Source organism: Chiloscyllium plagiosum, chromosome 17 (assembly GCF_004010195.1).
Source record: "Chiloscyllium plagiosum isolate BGI_BamShark_2017 chromosome 17, ASM401019v2, whole genome shotgun sequence".
NCBI classification, from domain to species: domain Eukaryota; kingdom Metazoa; phylum Chordata; class Chondrichthyes; order Orectolobiformes; family Hemiscylliidae; genus Chiloscyllium; species Chiloscyllium plagiosum.
This window is the reverse complement of record NC_057726.1, coordinates 26068227-26087375: the sequence shown is the minus strand read 5'-3', so window position 1 is coordinate 26087375 and position 19149 is coordinate 26068227. Positions and strand designations below refer to the sequence as shown.

The 19149-nt window shown below is 38.3% G+C and overlaps 1 protein-coding gene across 6 annotated transcripts in view; it reads right to left on the bottom strand.

The window, feature by feature from the left end:
• LOC122558290 (polyamine-modulated factor 1-binding protein 1) overlaps positions 1-19149 on the bottom strand; it is a 488574-nt gene that overhangs the window by 252143 nt on the left and 217282 nt on the right. For all 6 annotated transcript variants that reach the window (XM_043706693.1, XM_043706694.1, XM_043706696.1 and 3 more), the window contains 2 exons: positions 14405-14572; positions 6058-6237 (listed from right to left, as the gene is read on the bottom strand). In XM_043706693.1, the coding sequence (XP_043562628.1) occupies positions 6058-6237; positions 14405-14572 (348 nt within the window). The remainder of the gene's footprint in view (positions 1-6057; positions 6238-14404; positions 14573-19149) is intronic.

Here is a 19149-nt window from a genome sequence, read left to right as displayed (position 1 = left end):
CCCCGCCCCCCTGTCTGCCCCCAACCCTGTACATCCCACCATGCCCATACCCACCTTCTGTAATTGCATGGGAATGATGCCATGGAGGTATAGGAGGTGTTGAGAGTGATTCATTTCTGACTTCTCCTTTCCCTTCCTTGAAATCTCCGTTTTCATTTCTGGGGATAGGCTGGCTACCAAAATCCACCATTCGTCCACTGACTACACAGTTACCAGGACTGTACACTCCTCTTCCTGCAAGTCTCTATTCGATATCTTCCACCCCAGCCCCTGCTTGCCCACAACCCTGCCCACCCCCATCCCTGCCCTCCTCCAACCGTGTCCGACACCCCACCCTGCAACCCTGTTTACCCCTACCCACCATCTGACCCCAGTCTGCGCCCTGCCACCCCTGGCTGACCCGGCCCACTCCCCGCACCCACCTCTCGCCCCTGGGGCAGCTGAACTGCACACCAACAGTAAGACTGCTGCTGCCTTTGTGGGGTAAGTCTCCAAATAACGCATACACACACACAAAAAAAAAATTTACTGCAAATCTTTGAAAGTTTCCACCCTTGCCCTGTACAGGACAATGTTGGAGAGATTATCTGGGGAAAGGGGGTACAGGGTAGAACTCCAGGGAAAGTGTTGGGGGTGTGAGAGAGAGGGTGGGAGATCAGTCATTTAGAGACAGTTCCTGGACTGTCCAGGACTGTTCTCGGCAGCATTTCAGTGAGCCGAGTTCGTTTTTAGTCATTGTACCTGTAAACAAAAGACGCAATCAGGGTTGAAACAGCTGTATGACATAATGTTTCTATTGGGATCTTGAGATCCCCTTTGGATAATCCGAAATTCACATAATTGATATTCAGATAATCGTGGTTCCTCTGTAGATGGCTGCTTTTGGGAAAGTGTCTATAGTTAAAGAGCATAGGTATCCAGATCACTTATTTCAAAATCAAAAAACAAAAACTACATATGTAGAGCAATATCTATGAGCCAGATCAGTTTTTCTCCATTTTTCCTGAAGTATCACAAACAGCTCCCGTATGCATTTAATTTTAAAAAGATGTGGTGTTGTTTTCAAAATTGCAATTTGGAAAGAAAAGCAGTATGTAAAAACATATTTTATTTATTTTATAAACAATATATTTCAAGGATACAGGTAACCCTTGACTAATGTGATAGTTGTATTCCTGATAATCGCTGTGTAAAGTGAAACTGAGCTACTGGAACTGCACTTTTATATATATTCCCATAGTAGCATAAGTAAATCCATTGGATCACGTTGGTAGATCATTAAACAAATACAAAGTTCAAAATGTTAATACAAGACACCAAAATAGACATGAAAACATGTAAACAGAATATTGTTTAATTTCTTATATACAAGATTTCTTATCTGGAGCTGGAAGGTGGTGTTATTTTCATCTGACTCATCTGCAGCACTGGAATTTGAGAGTTGAGGATCATTAGACAATTCTTCTGTTTGGGAGAGGAGGGTGCTAGACACCATATAAAGAAACATAATCTCAAAGATCATAATTTCTGGATTATTAGCATATGCAAATTGATAGGAAAATTAGATTAGAGATAAATCCAAGGCTGACAGACTGGTGTGAGAGAGGTAGGTTCCGGTTCATGGGTACTGGGATCTGTACCATTAAAATGGTCTCCACTTGAAACATGTTGGGCTCAGTACCCTTGTGAGTCACGTAAATAAGAGAATTTAAGATTAAAGGATTAAATTTCGAAGCTGTGATGCACCAAAGAGCAAGGTTAAGACAAGAGAGAAGATGATAAGGAGACCCATGCTAAAATACGATACAGTGTACAAATTTGAGACTCTGTATCAAAATGCACATAGCTTTCAAAACAAAACTGAGAACAAAGAATGCAAATAGAAAATGTAAGTATGATTTGGTAGCTACTACAGAGACATGGCTGCAGCATGACAAGGATTAGGAACTGAATATTGAAAGGTACAAGAAATAAGGACAGAAAGCTAGGAAAACATGGTGATTTTAGCATAATAGGGAAGGTGACCTAGTACAGAAAACCAGGATGCGAATACTGTTTGGTTAGAGACAAGAAATGATTAAGGCAAGAGGTTATGTGTGGGATGGTACTAGAAAACAGCATCAACATAGAAAGATGGAGCATTAAGAAAGAAATATGGGAGTTTTTCTGAAAGGCATGACCATAACCATTTGAGGTTTGAATCTACATGTATGGTGGAAAAGTAAGATGGTCAAATGTGGCCCAGATGACAGGTTCATGAAATGTTATTGAGATAGTTTCTTAGAACAACATGTACTAGAGCTGACCAGACAGCAGGCTATACTAGATCCAGCACTGTGTAACAAGATAGGACTAATTGATGATTTCATAATGAAAGCATCCCAAGATAGCAGCAACCATGATATGACCAAACTTTTCATTCAGTTTGAGAGAGATGAGTGGGTTTGAGACTATTTTAAAAATTTAAATAAGGGTATCATGAGGGCATGAAAGTAGAGATGACTAAACTAAATTGGTAAATTAGGTTAAAGGATAGGTGAAAAGAGATACATAGACAGATACTTGAGAGGAAAAGTTTGAAATACACAGAATAGAATCATTGCAATGAGCAAGGAATGTTCCAAGGGGGATACCTCTACCATCCATGTTTAATTTGAAAGGTTTAATACTGGATCAAACTTAAGGAAAATGCATTTAATTGTGCAGAGACAGGGAGCTGAATCTTCTTTGGCTGGGTTCTAGTTCCACTGAGTTTTGTGGAGGGTGTTACGTAGTGAGGCCTAATGAGATTGCTTGCCATAGCCTACCAAACTCCTCATATTAACTACCCATTGCACCCCAATGGTATCCCTTTTGTCCAGATCTAGCCCTATCTTACCATGTGCCGTTCCCAAATAAATTTGTCACTCAGTGTTGTCTACTGAATGGTGGGAATCTTTTGCCCCTGAATATCATTAAGAGGCTACTGTGCATCAGGACAAGTGTTCGCAATCCAGTGTTGCTCCTCACTGGCAAGCTAATGGCACAGCAGCCACAAAGCCATGCTGTTCGTGGCACGTAAATGACATGATTGATGCTTCCTTGACTATATAGCCCCACTCTTCACAACTGCTGCTATGTGACCATCAGCGTACCTGTTCTGAGCAACATCTAATCTAAACACCCTCTCTAAGTCACCATTATTCTGTTCCATATGCCCACTGAAGACCAGGAGGAAACCATCACATAAAGGCTAGCAATCCAACAATTCCTGACATGAGTTTTTATTTAGACAGCAATAGCTGACACAAATGTAGCGAGTAGTGGCTGCAGTTCACCTCTGTAATGTAAGCTAAATGCAAGCATGATGACAAATACTTTACAGTGCAATATTGCCTGCTGTTGTTGACTAGAACCATGTCATGGCAGAGTACTATTCTACTAATGAGAAATGGAGCAGTTGACTTCAATTACTACCACTAAGGTTGCTGAATGCTCAAAAGCAAACTTCAGTCATTACGGCATTTCCAACACTCCATGAGCGACAACGGCCTCGGTTCATGTGAAGGTATCATTAAAAATGAACAAAAGAATCAGAAAGAAATCAAGCAAATTCTTCATACAAGTAATCCTCGAGTGGAGAGACACATTCACTGAAGATATGGAAAATAGTCCAGAACAAAGATTAATGTCACACCAAACAAAAACTGGTCTTCCAAGAGCAAAGATGCTTCTGAAGCCAGAATTAGTAATAGGAGATGAGTGATCCCTTGAAAGTACAGGATATCTCTCTTTCATTCTTGTCAAAATATCGTTGAGTGTGTTCTCTTCCATGTGCTATTCCTCACTCTATGCTTGAGTTATATAACTCCAAGTCACGTTGCAACTTCCTTTTTAGTGGTTCAGCAAAGTTACTGATGATGGTAACCGCTTGTTGATATGTCTAATCAAGAAACAACAAAGGCTAAACTCAAAGGTCATGCAAATAAGCAGGTAACACAAAGGTGGTGTTTCCCTTGCATTACAATCAATGAACAAGTTAACTGTGCAAATCCCATTTTTGGAAGCTATCCAATTTACCTCCCAAAGATTATTCTGAGGGCTTGTTCTTAATGATACATTTTTAAGTGTTGTCCCCATTACCTGAATTAAAGGGTAACCAACAACTTTGTACTTTTGTTGGAAGGTTCAATAGGACATCTACACAATTTCTTTTTATTCTGCTGTTGGTAAAAGTTTATGCTGACAAATTCATTACTATTATGAAAATGTCATTGCATTCTAAAAGAACCATGTATTTTTATATCTTTAAAAGCTGTGGATTGCAATAAGAAAGAACAGCTTTTAAAAACAAGAATTTACCAGAATGGCTGCACAACTTTACACAATGAATGCTAACTGTAAATTTCTTTTTGTGGCAATGGATTCTTGCAATGTGCAGATGATCAGGAGTTGATGAACAGCTTAAAAATGAAGCTGCTTGATTCTCAGCTAACTGAACAGGTTGGAACTGGAAGCAAGTTACAGAGACACAGGCAGAGAGAGAGAGAGAAAGACACTGAAGGGTGTGCTGTTGTTCTTCCCGCCATAAGCTGCTTGTTCTCTCCAGTAAAAAAAAATTGAACTTAAAATAAACCAGATAATTTTCCTGTAGCAATAGCTATGATTTTTGAATTCATAAATCAGTATCTTTTTCCAAATGAATGCTCTGTACTTCTTACAGACCAATAGAAGCTTTCAGAGAACCTCAACTGAACACTAAGGGCCTGACTATCTGAAGAAGGATTATCTCAACATCATAACCAGGAAGGAAAGAGCACGGATCTGACTTACCAGTTTTTATTCTACTCAGTCAATAATCTAATTTTCTTAGTTATTTGTCTGTGTGTATATGTCTGTAAGGTGGAGTTTGAAGACTTAGTCATAATCTAGTTCCTTATAATAAATAAACAATTATTGTTTCATGCAGAAACTTGATTATGCTTTCAAATTTGGACTGAGAGACAGGTAAACTGGAGTACTCAAAATAAAAACATTTAACATTTGGTTTGACTCTGGGAACAGCAGGCCTCGACTTATGGTGTGCTACCCTAATGGATTATAACAACACAGCAACATTTATTTTTTTCCCCCAGTAGATTGGCATCTTCTTGAGATTTGACACAGGATCTGTTTTTCATGATTTAGCAATTCCGAAAAAACTTACAAATTAGCTCCTCATTAAATTACAATGCTGTAACACAATGAAGTCTGATGAAACTTTTTACTGTATCTAGGATATCTGAAGCTGCAATATTCAAAGGCTACGTATATTTTTGATCAACTGAAGTTCAAAAATATGCACCTTTTCCATAAATGTTTTTATCAGAAGAAAAACATATTGATTATTATCCCTGACTATCACAGCTGTAAATCAAATGAGAAGTTGAGGTATTTATCACAAATTCAGTCCAGACCTTAACATAATTCCCCAAAAGGGATCAGGGCAGATTTAGTTTGGCACCTATTTTACAGTTTACCAAATTTTATGCTCTACTGAAAACAAATTTAAAATGCTAGATAGATAGTCCACACAGCTTAAAGTTTGAATCCAAGTCCCACTTCACAGATTTGATCTACATTGGCATTACAGTGCAGTAAATACCCATATTTTTGGAGGTGTTCAGTTTTCATTTCTGATGTTGGCTATCTACTATGCCAAGTAAAACCTTCTATGGTACTAATATGAAGAAGTGGAAAAATATTCTGATGAATATTTATCCCTTAAAATAACTGCAATAGACTTTTCAGTAATTTATCTCAAAGTTGTTTGTGAAACCTTGTTGTGCCCAAATTGGCTGCCATGCTTCCTCCATTACAACGGTTACTGCAATTCAAAGGTACCTCGTTGGTTGTAAAGCATATTTGGAAGTCATGTGAAACACTGCATTGCAAGTCCATCTAATCCAGCCAGACACCACTACTCCTTGCTCCCCTTTGACTTCCCCTCTCAATCCCTTTTCCCTCCCCATTCCATATCCCTCCTCCTTGTTTTCCACAAGCTCCCCATCTCTCCCTGTTGCCATGCCACGCACTTACTTCAAGTTGCAAGTTTGCTTTAATCTTGCTTAATTCTTCAGTCATACGATTCATAGTTTTCTTCGATTTTTCTAGTTGCTCTCTGAGCTGCTGAACTTCTTCTGATTTGGTTTGCAGATTGGCTCTCAACGAGGCAGATTCCAAGTCAGTTGCATTCAATTGTTCCTCCAAGTTCAGCCTCTACAAAGGAAGTATACACTTTAAATCACTTCAAAAATGCCAAAATCACAACGGCTACAAAATTGAAAAAGACCTAAGATTGGTGTGGATATTATGATGGGTCATTAATGTATATTTGTTGCTTCTGAGCCAACAAACAGTGTGCAAATTCTGTACTGCTTGCTCATTTAATTGATTGTGATATATAGCCAATGCAAAGTATACTGTTGAGTTGTCATAGTCTGAGCAGAGATTGCAAAATTGTGAGAGGCTAATGTGTTCAAGCAAGCTTGCAATGCTTAAAGTCAACTTGCATTTCTTAAATGAGCACGTGCTCGAGCAGATGTTAGAGTAATTTTAGAAGTGATTTTTGCCTGTGATAGATATAAGAACACTGCAGGATGAGACAGAGTTGTTCGAACATTTTCTTACGTTTCACTGAAAGCTTTTGTACTAGAGTTAGAGAATGAGGCAGTTGTCATCTATACACAAGTAAGGTGATAAGAAGTCCTTTCAGAAAAACTTAAAAAAGGCAGTAGGGGCCAGATAGACATGGAAGTTAATGTTGGGCATCTAGTCCTGCAAAAATATATGCAGTGCTGCAAGACGTTCAATGAACTGTGTTTAATTCTGGTCTCCTGGTATAGGAAAGATGTTGTGAAATTTGAAAGGGTTCATAAAAGACTTACAAGGATGTTGCCAGGGTTGAGGTTTGGAGCTATATGGAGAGGCTGAATAGGCTATGGCTATTTTCACTGGAGTGTCAAAGGCTGAGGGGGGATGTTACAGAGGTTTTAAAAAACATGAGGTACATGGCTAGGGTGAACAGCCAAGGTCTTTTCCCCAGGATAGGACAGTCCAAACTAGAGGTCATAGGTTTAAGTTGAGAGGGGAAAGATTGAAAAGGATCTAAGGGGCAACAGTTTCACGCAGAGGGTGGTGTGTGTATGAAATAAATTGCCAGAGGAAGTGGTGGAGGCTGGTACAATAACAACATTTAAAAGGCATCTGCATGGGTATATGAATAGAAAGGGTTGAGGGGGATATGGGCCAAATACTGGCAAATGGGACTAGATCAGTTTAGGATTTCCTGTCAGCATGGACAAATTGAACTGAAGGGTCTGTTTCTGTGTTGTACATCTTCATGACTCTATGACCTAACCTAACGGTTAAGGTCAGGGACATATCTCCAAAAATCAAATATCACCACCTAGATCAATACCTACACACACTGCTCAACACGCTATCACCTCATAAGATGCCCACCAACAACATTTATCAATCTTAATTCATATTCAACATTCACCTAAACCCCTCTTGCTAGCAGAGCTGCAAGCATCATTATCACTTCTCCTAGCTTGTTCATACTGTCAGCCGTTCAACCATGGTAGCCACACACAAACAAACTGCATCACACATATTGATAAATTTCTCTCTCCTTTTGCAGGACAGGATGACGAATTATTGGAGACAGCAGCACTGTACATGTAGAGGACTGAAAGACTTCATATCCTCATCCCTGTGGAGCCAGATACACATCGTCATTGTAGTAGTCCGTGATAGGACTGAAAACATTGAAAATGATTATATTCTTGTACCTAATCCTCCTTCTCATTTCCACTTCTATCTCATCCTCTCACCTCTTCTGATTTGTATGATGCACATAGCGTGAGCATGTACATCTTATTTTTTACCCTCCCCTTACCACAACCCCAATCTTGTACTTTTCTGCTTTCAGATACTGAAGAATTACAACTTGGCCAATCAATTGGATAAGAGAAAGAGTTGGAAGAACAGGAATGCAGTAATGAAGAGATAATATCTTAATTTTTCCTCCAGTTAGAGCTAGCAGCTCAGAGACTCACACTGTACACACATTTAGCAGATATCATGGAGAAAAGGTCTGTACTTGGAGAAACAATGGGTAGCCAGGGTGGGAGATAAGGGAAACATAGATATAAGTTCATCAGATAGCAAGGTTGCACCTTTGTTTTGCTGTACAAAACTTACATGAGGACTTTGATGTGCACACAAAAGAAGGCCAAAGGGTACAGGTACTGAAATGTTTAGTTCACTTTGGCATCACTTTCCTCTAACTCCTTTCTCTGTCTTTAGGCAGTGAGAAAGCATTCATTTTAACTCTATCTCTCCAGTCATAGCCAGCAAATCACATGAAATGGCTACACTTGCTGTGCCCACATCATTACCTCTGGGGGTTCTAAAGATGAATGTAAATAGGGCCCTCAATGCCCATTAGCAAGGTTCTTGTTTTGCAGTTCAGCACTTAGTTAGAGAACCAGCCACTTACTTCTTGTAGGCATGCATCTCATTTCTGCTGACTGCACCCTGTTTTCCCACCTCACTCACCAAGGTCCATGCTCTTCTGGGATTGGCAGATATGTTTTTCATTTTCTACCTTTTCAAGTTCCTCCATGGCCTTGCCTCACCCTCACTTTGCAAATTCCTGTCCACCCACAACCCTCTAAGCACTCTGTGTTCCTCCAACTATGGTCTCTTGAGCGTATCCACTTTTAACCATTCCATGATTGCCACTGCCATTCTTTCAGCTATCAAGATCCTACGCTCTAGAATTCCCTCACTAAATGTCTCTGCCACTTTACCTTTCTTTACTCCTTTGAGAAGCTCTAATCTCTTTGCAAAAGCTTTTATTCATCTACCTTTCTATCTTCTCATATTGCTCAGTGTCAAATTGTATTTGTTTTTGCTCCTGTCAGTCACCTTGAAATCATTTACTTTGTTAAAGTCACTATATTAAGAAAGTTGTTGTTATTGGAGTAAAGGGCAATGTGTGCTGTGATCAAATTATTTTAATTTCCTTTGATGCTTTGTGGCTTTGTTGAATAGTAATATTTTCTTTGCTGAGCTCCTTATTTTCTTTTGGATACTTGCTTGAGGTCATTAATTTAAATACACAATCCTGTAGAAATACTTTGATGACTAATAATTATGTAACCCTAATTGCAAAGTATTTGGCCCAAAACTTCAGGAACACCTTTTATGCTTGTTCACAAACAACATGAACTTGCCTCATAATGAATTATACAAATAAAATTTTGCTCCCGGCTTGCTGAAGAATGTCCAGCAACAATTATACATAGAAAGGTGCTGGCACTTTTAGAATAAAGGACTACTTTGTGGGTGGAAAGGAGGATAGTGCTAAAACAAAATTAGCTTTTATAGGCTCAACAATCAGCAAGAAGGGAAACAAGCTGGTGCTAATGAGAAGTAAAGGTCACCAAGGTTAAAAAAAATTGCAAATGTTTTGCTGAGTCCCTTTCTTCTAATATGCCACTGCCACAATTTTCCGTTAAATAGAAAATTGCATCTGTTGTGTTACAGACCATTTTGCGTGGGCAAGCTTTTCATGTGTCAATACCTCACTTAAACTAGGGAGAGCAACTCACTGAATTGCTGATCCGCTGATGCAGACTGTGCCACATCAACTCACATTTCCCCAACCTTGCAAATAGAGCTTTTAATTATTTTAAACAAAATTTAGTTGCAGCCCCATATACAACATCTCAGATTTGTCAAGAAAATAAAATAGAAAAGATCTTTTGTAGCCTTTAATATGCATTTACAATTTTATCCACAAAGAAGATAACTTTCGGTCAAATTTTATAAACATTAAACAGATACTGCTGGCTTTCTAATCCTTCCTAACTTTCAATAAAGATACATTTAGAAGGTTCAACTCTCCTCAGGAATCAAATATCTATATGATAAATTATGATTTTATGAATTGGTAATAATTACCATAGTACACATGTAAAATGGATAAATCTATTAGGACAGAAAAGAGAAACTAATTTCCTTGAATCAATATTATCTACTCAATTTTTAAACTATCAAATGTACAATTTTTAAAAATTTATTCACGGTTTGAGGGTATCGCTGGTAGGCCGCATTTATTGCCCAATCCTAGGCAGCAATTAAGATTCAACAATATTGCTGTAAGTCTGGAACACATGTATGTCAGACCAGGTAAGGATGGATGGCAGTTTCCTCCCCTAAAGGACATGAATGAACCAGATGGGTTTTTTCCTGACAACCAACAATGGATTCATGGTCATCATTAGACTCTTAATTCCAGATTTCTATTGAATTCAAATCCCACCATCTGCAGTCCTGGCATTTGAACCCCGGTCCCCAGATCATTACCCGAGTGTCTGGATTAACCATGTTAGGCTATCGCCTCCCCATATCTTTTAAAAATTATCTTTTATGACATTTAACTTTAAAAGCTATAAAGTTTATACACTGTTTAAAATAACAGTGAAACAGAAATAGAACATTGAGCTCAATGAACCTGTTTTACAATTTCTGCTTATCACAACAATTCAAACTTTTTAACCTACTATTCTGTCAAATATTATATTTTGATTAGGTAAAGAATTATACCCAACATTTCATTAACAAATGGAAATACCGAAAACCTGTATTACTATTATTATGGCTAATGTCACTATCGAAACTATGTAATATAATTTCAACTGGATTACAGACATCTGATTCTCAAGATCATGATTCTTTTCTTAATTATGTTATTGTTATACGTACTAAATGCCTTTTAAATCGTTTTCCACAATGCTTTTTATGTTTATGTAATATTAAATAGCATTTACTCTGAATTAAGTGTTAATGAACAGGGGGTGTATTTGGCACTGTTTCTTTACTGTCATACATTTTTGTCAAGATTATCTATTAAATCAACCTTGGATAATTCTCCTGTGAACATAACTGGCTTTGTTTACATTTAAGATTCTTATTACTGAAGTTTACTGCTTTCAACATTAATTGAAATTGAACTGTTTTATGATCACCTTTTCACTGAGATTATTAATGAATCCTTCCTTATTGTACAATACAAATATCTTCATCCCAATTTCTTGGCAACATAATTCTCCAGGAAAATGTCACAATTGCATTTCTCTAGAGTACTGTTCTCTAGAGTTTATTATGCCTATATAAATTACTACATTACCACAATTACTACATTGTTTTTGTTACAAGCTCCAATTATTTATTGCTTAAAACTCGGAGCAACAGTGCAATAATTGTCAGAGGATGTATCCAAATACTGTTATTCCTAATCTCCGGTCATACTGATTCTATCTGGTGAATTCCTGAGCCAAATCCTCACTCACTGGTCTTGATATGTCATCCTTTACTCTCAGGACTACTACTTTTTTAATCTTTTTATCTGTTTTCTTCAAAATAATGTCTCTTGGAATATTTACTTTGCACCTTGGTTACCTTGCAACCTTATCAACATTAACTTATTCAACAAACAAATTGATGGTCTTGTTTTAATCGACTAGATTCTCTAAGTCCAATGTTGATATCCTTTTGAAAGTTTAAAGAAAAGCAAAATAGTTTAAAAATAATTGGGATGTACGCCGTTAAAAATCTGTAACCTGGTGTTGTGTGATTTTTAACATTAAAAATAATGGGTCACATATTTCAGAGGAAATGAGGAAAAAGTATTTCTCTCGGAGGGTTGTGAGTTTTATGAATTCTTTTCCTCAAAAGGCAGTAATTCTTGATTCATCTCTCCAAAGGGATGTAAGATGATCAGGGATATGCAGGTATGTAGAGCTGGCCTTTAAATCCGACCAGATGGTGGAGCAAGCTCAAAGGTCCGAGAGGCCTACGCTTGCTCGTACCCAATTCTTGATGCAGAAAACATCATTAGTCTTCATACTTCCTTTACCATCAAAAAATGTTTCAAAAGGAATATGGAGGAAGATAAAAGAGGTGGGGGAGTGGCATTGCCAATCAGGGATAGAATCACAGCTGCAGAAAGGAAGGTTGTTGAGGAGGGTTTGTCTACTGAGTCATTACGGGTAGAAGTCCGAAACGGGAAGCGAGGGAAGAGAATGCTGTGCCTTTAGCGATGATCTTTGTGTTTTCACTGCCCATTGGAGTAGTACCAGATGATTGGAGGTGGCAAATGTTATTCCCTTGTTCAATAAATGGAATAGGGATAACCCTAAGAATTACAGACCAGTCAGTCTTATGTTGTTCGTGGGCGAGTTATTGGAGAGGATTCTGAGAGATAAAATATATGAACATTTGGATAAGTATAGCTTAATTAGAGATAGTCAGCGTGGCTTTGTGAGGGGTAAGTCATGCCTCACAATCCTTATTGAATTCTTTGAGGATATGACACAACACATTTGATGAAGGTAGAGCAATGGATGTGATATATGTGGATTTTAGCAAAGCGTTTGATAAGGTTCCCCATGGTAGGTTCAAGTAAGGAGGCATGGGATACAGGCAAATGTGGCTGTCTGGATTCAGAATTGACTGGCCCATAGAGGAGGATGGTAGTAGGTGGAAAGTATTCACCCTGGAGCTCGGTGACTAGTGGTGGTCCACATGGATCTGTTCTGGGACCTCTGCTCTTTGTGATTTTTATAAACAACTTGGATAAGGAAGTGGAAAGGTGGGTTAAGACATTTGCCGATGACACGAAGGTTTGGGGAGCGGTGGATAATGTGGAGGGCTGTTGTAGGTTGCAATGGGACAGTGACAGGATGCAGAACTTGCCGACAGTGGCAGATGGGAGTTCAACCTGGAAAAATGTGAAGTAATTCATCTTGGAAGGTCGTATTTGAATGCAAAATACAGGGTTAAAGGTAGGGTTCTTGGCAGTGTGGAGAAATAGAGAGATCTTGGGGTTTATGTCCATAGATCCCTCAAAGTTACCACTCAAGTTGATTAGGCTGTTAAGAAGGCATATGGCTTTCACTAGCAGGGGGATTGAGTTTAAGAGCTGCAAGGTTATGCTGCAGCTCTATAAAGCCCTGGTTAAACCACACTTAGAGTATGGTGTTCAGTTCTGGTTGTCTCATTATCGGAAGGATGTGGAAGCTCTAGAGATAGTGCAGAAGAGATTTACCAAGATGCCACCTGGACTGGAGGGCATGTCTTATAAAGAAAGGTTGAAGGTGCTAGGGCTTTTCTCATTGGAGCAAAGAAGGATGAGAGGTGACCTGATAGAGGTGTACAAGATGATGGGAGGCATAGAGTGGATAGCCAGAAGCTTTTTCCCAGGGCAGAAATGGCTATCACGAGGGGGCATAATCTTAAATTGTTTGGAGGAAGGTATGGGGAGATGTCAGAGGTAGGTTCTTTACACAGAGAGTGGTGGGTGCGTGGAATGCATTGCCAGTATTGGTAGTAGAATCAGATAAATTAGGGACACTTAAGTGACTCTTGGATTGGCACATGGATGATGGTAAAATGTCAGGTATGTAGGTTAGTTTGATCTTAGAGTAGGAGAAAAGGTCAGCACAACACCGAGGGCTGAAGAGTGTTTTCTGTGCTGTACTGTTCTATGTAACCCATTGGGAATTTAACATTATTATTCTGCAACTGTAGATGTATTCTATAGAAAGTAACATCAAACACTTCACAGTACAGCAGACAGAATTTTATTACCTCAAGTACCTGGTGACTGCATGGAATGGACTACTGAGTAAGTCTCTGCAGAACAGGAAATTGATTTAGAAAAACAAAGGAATAGTGTACAAGTCAATCTAAATTACAAGTGTCTTAGTTCAGAAATAATGATTAGAATAAAATCTTTCACAGTCCATTATGGCAGCATTCTCTCAATAGAAAAGAAAGTTCATTTTTCTACCTTTAGACAAACACAAACATACAATGATTTCTAATTCATCTATTTATTTTGGAATGAAACTTCAGTATATGCTCTAAAAATAGTCATTTCTGGAACTAATAGGCTATAATTGCTAGCAGTAATCATAATTTTCTAATTTAATAATAGTTCAGCAGAAGCTATGTATTATGTAGTAGATAAATGTGCTTTGATCAAACTGTAACTAATTCTACTAAAAATTGCTTGACAAATTTAAATGAATTTAAGATTTTTTTCAATCTGATATTTTTTGAACTGAACAAGAATTAGTTTCTGTTGCTGCAATATTAAAATGCTGAACATGATGCCTATGTGCTGTTTTGCTCTGATAAACAGCCCTTTATCCATACTATTAGATTCAGAAGAATGAAACCACCAAAATATAGGGGGGAAATATCAGTGGGTCGAGATATAGAGAATTAATAAAAATGTACCTGCACCGTTGTTGATTATTATTTAGACACATTTCTATGAATTGTACCATCATTGAAAAGTAGTTACCTTTGTCTGGAGCTCTAGCACTTTGCTTTGTAGTGCCTGAGTCTCAGTCTCCAGCTGGTAGATTGTCTGCTGCTTATGTTCAGAAATCTTTTCAACAGATTCTTGAGCAATATGAAGAGATGAAAGTTCTGTATTCAGCTGTCTTATTGTATCCTGACAATGATTTACCTAAAACAGGAATAAAATGTCATGCCACATCATAAGATCAACAGCTTGTTTATATGATGTAAAGGGAACCTGATGGACTTGAACAGATTAAAGAAGTGCACTTACCATTCTAACAGCTAGGGTTAGTTAGATACATTCCTGGTGTGACTTCACAAGGATTGTCATTGTGATATTAGTGATGATTGGGGTTCCTTCATCGAACTTTCCCTTTTTGATATTACTGAAGCCTGATTCCCCCAGATTGCCTTCAGCTGTCAATTTTAGTTGTCATTTGACAACATTTTACATTCTAGCAGATACTGTGCAAATACATCTTGTTCTATGTGCTATCCAGAAAAGTAATTTGGTAGAAACATATTGAGATATTTTAAAAGAACAAATCACAAAGACGGAGTCCCATATTTTTGTTCTCTGGTCAGGTGCATAGATGCAGGAGAAATCCCAACTCCACAAACCTGACTTTTAAAAATGGCTGCCAAGTTTACTAATTTTAAAGGAGGCTGTCAGTTACTGCAATGAGCTGGACAGAAAGCCAGCCTCTTCCAGCTCTCACTCTTATCACTCCCCATCACCCCAAGCCCCATCAATACGAATCCATGCCAGCTAAGACCTTCATCCATCTCCCATGATCCTTGACCAGGTGTCTTACACTACTCCATGTCCCATGGTACCTCAAACTCTTTATGCTAACTTTATTCCTATTTCTACACACCACCTTTTCCTCCCTCACTTAGCATGTCAACTTAGCTGATAACCATAAGTTCTCATGCACAGAGGAGGAAAAGTGAAGCTCTATGACTTAAAGTTCTGTTTTGCAGACTATATTGAGAAGAGCAGATTACACTCAATAGATTAGAATAGAAAACAGACTAAATAAACACACATTTTAAGATGGGTTGACAGATCTTGATATTTCAATAGTGTTCTAGACAGGTTTGCACTTCTCAACATGTTGGGCAGTTCCAATGGGTTTGTGCATCTTTCCATACAATCGTCTTTACTGTTAATAATCCCAATGGTACATGACCACCTCCCACTCCCTCTAAGGAACTCTGACTCTGTCCCTAACGTGTTATGTAGCCATACTGACAGGATACCTCAGCTCTTCAAGGGGTACCCAAACTATCCAAAAAAAAATACACTGAGAACAGACCAGATCTTACTTGGTTCAATCTCCACAATCCAGGTTCCAGATACCAATGACTCCAAAATACGTTTCTCATGGAGGCAGCAAATGGCCAACATCCTCCCTGAAAAATGGAGGTATGAACTATGGATGATGTCAATCCTGCCCCCATGAAAACAGGAAATGCTAAATTCAGGAGTGGGAATTAGGATTCCATGAAGTTCTGCCATATTTGCCACAATGGAGAGGCTTCCCTTTGTGGTGATAATCTGATTTGAATCTTATAATGCAGGTATTCTGAGCCACTTTGTGGTGGAACAATAGACATTTGACTTACAGTTTTCTTATTAGAACTTTGAGTAATGTTAGTGATAAATACCATCAGAAATTTGTCCCAGTGACAAAAATGAGGTTTAAAATTTGGATTCTACTCATAAAAGTCTATCAAACAAATATCTAATCATCTCCTTGTTTTTAAAAAAACATCCTGTAGTAATTTTGGGTGAAATTTTCCTTTTGAAGCTTATCAATTTAGTGTGATAATGAGGTGCTGGAAGTAGATTCAGAGAAAACTGCATAATGATTTTACAGTGCCACTTCCACTCAATACATTTCAAAGGAGCACCTTATGATAGCGTTGCCATCATGAGTAGAAATTCACATGACAAATCTAAATTTGTCAGAATATTTATTTCCTGAGTCCTCACTTCCTGTATCTTGAGTCACATATCTAAACGTTAACATTTCAAATGGAAAACCTGTGAAACTTAGGCAAGTTAATTATGGCAGTTAATAGAAATCCTATTCAAATAAATTAACCAATGAATTCCAGTTCTGTTTTCAATTAATCACGTTATTGCATTTTTCAGGAAGAATCTTTGCCTGATTAATGAGAGGTTTGATCAGTACTGCTGCAACCTGTAAGAATCTGCAGGCTATTACTCTCCTTGCACAAGTGGAATATTGGCATATTAAAGTGAAAGACTATGATGTAAAACAGCTTAGAATATAACAGTGACCTCCTGTGTGGCTTCATGATGATATGTTCTGTATTCTTGCAGCTGACTTTCTAAGCTGTGGATCACCTTATCACTGGACACTCTCTCTGACTGTGCTGATTTAAACTGCTGCATTAGATGTTCAATCTGCATTTCATATTGAAAATTCTATTGTGATAGGACAGAAAAGAGAAAATTTATCACAGAGACATTCTCTCTAATGGGAGGACATCTTTAGTAATGACAATACAGTATCCTTAAAGGACTCAGATAGCAGTGAAGTCAAGCATTAACAATGAAGCCTAAAACATATGTTGTTTTCAATTTTTAGAAAGTAAATCATAATAGTCCTGCTGTTTTATAAACAATAAAACTCTTCATTCAACAGGAAAAAAATACTGCAAATGTCACAAGAAGACTAAATTAATCTTTGGTTCAAAGGTTAAGATTCCAGAAGTGATAGTTTCACGTGGCTATTTCCAAAATACATATTATTAACATAGCATATTGTCAGAAGTCAACTTTATTATCTCAGAATCAATGTTATAAATCTCAAGTCTGGTACTGCTGGACATATTAATGAATTCCTTATTCATATTGGTTTAATCCAAGAATAGAACAGAATTATTTTGCTTTGGCAGTATACAACAAGAACAATTGTTTATACAATAACTTGAACATATTAAAAATCTGAAGATATTTTACAACGGAAATAGATAAATAGTAATCAAGCCATGGACAAATCATGGGACAATCAAAAGCCTGATTCAAGTATGGATTCTTTAAGACTGAATGAGAAATGGAAGGGCCTAGGGAGGTGCTCAATTGAAAAAAAGAGTGGATTTATGTGGAGTCTGCCCTGTTCCAGCTGATACAATTTTCACCAATATGGGAAGAAAGTGGGGTGTGACTCATCCAGGTCATAGTCAGAGAGTCATTCAGCACAAAAATAGACATTTTGGTCCAACTCGTCCATGCTGATCAAGTTTCCCAATAAACTAGTCTCATTTGCCTGAGTTTGCCCCATATCCCTCTAAATCATTCCTAATCATGTACCGACCAAATGTCTTTTAAATATTGTAATTACACCTGCACTACCACTTCCTCTGGCAGTTCATTCCACATATGAACCACCCTTGTGAAAACATTGCCCATCAGCTCCTTTTTAAATCTTTATCCTCTTACCTTAAAATCATGCCCTCTAGTTTTGAACTCTCCTACCCTAGGGAAAACACCTTTGTGATTCACTTTATCTATGCCCCTCGTGATTTTATAAACGTATTTAAGTTCACTCCTGAATCTCCTATACCCAGAGAAAGAAGCCCTAGCTATTCAGCCTCTCCTGAAAACTCAAACCCTCCAGTCCCGGTAACAATCTTGTCAATCTTTTCTACACCCTCTCCAATTCAATAATATTCTTTTTGTAGCAGGGTTGGGCCAGAAGTGTACACAGTACTCCAAAAGTGGCCTCAACAGCATCTTGTACAACTGCAACATGACACCCCAACTGTGATGATGCTGCTACTTGTTCTCCTTAGCTTTTTTCAAGAGGGGTTGTAAAGGCAGAAGTTCTGATTTGACTGGGTTTGGGACTATGCTAATGGCTAACAGGCACTGCTGAAGGCAACAATCAAGGAAAACTGAATGGCCTGAAGGTGGATAAATCACCTGGACCAGATGGACTACACCCCAGAGTTATAAGGGAGATGGCCGAAAAGATAGTGGAGGTGTTAGTGGTGATCTTTCAGGAATCATGAGAGTCAGGGAGGGTCCCAGAGAACTGGAAAATTGCTAACGTAACACCCATGTTTAAAAAGGGAGTAAGCCAAAAGACAGAAAATTACAGACCAATTAGCTTAACCTCGGTCATGGGTAAGATACTGAATCCATTATGAAGGATGAGATTTCTGAATACATGAAAGTATACAGTAAAATAGGGCAAAGTCAGCATGGTTTCATCAAGGGGAGGTCATGCCTGACAAATCTGCTAGAATTCTTTGAGTAAATAACAAGCATGTTAGACCAAGGAGAGCCAATGGATGTTATTTATCTGAACTTTAAGAAGGCCTTTGACAATATGCCGCACAGGAGGTTATTGAGTAAGGTAAGCGTCCATGGTGTTAGAGGCGAGGTGCTAGCATGGATAGAAGCTTAGCTGTCTGGCAGTAAACAGAGAGTGGGGATAAAAGGGTTTTTCTCAGGATGGCAGCCGGTGACAAATGGTGTTCCGCAAGGCTGTGTTGGGACCATAACTTTTCATATATTAACAACCTAGATGAAGAAACTGAGGGCTTTCTGGCTATGTTTACATACGATACAAAGATAGATAGAGGGACAGGCAGCATTGATGAGGCGAGAAGGCTGCAGAAGGATTTAGACAGGTTTGGAGAGTGGGCAAAGAAGTGGCAGATGGAGTATAATGTGGGAAAGTGTGATGCACTTTGATAGGAAGA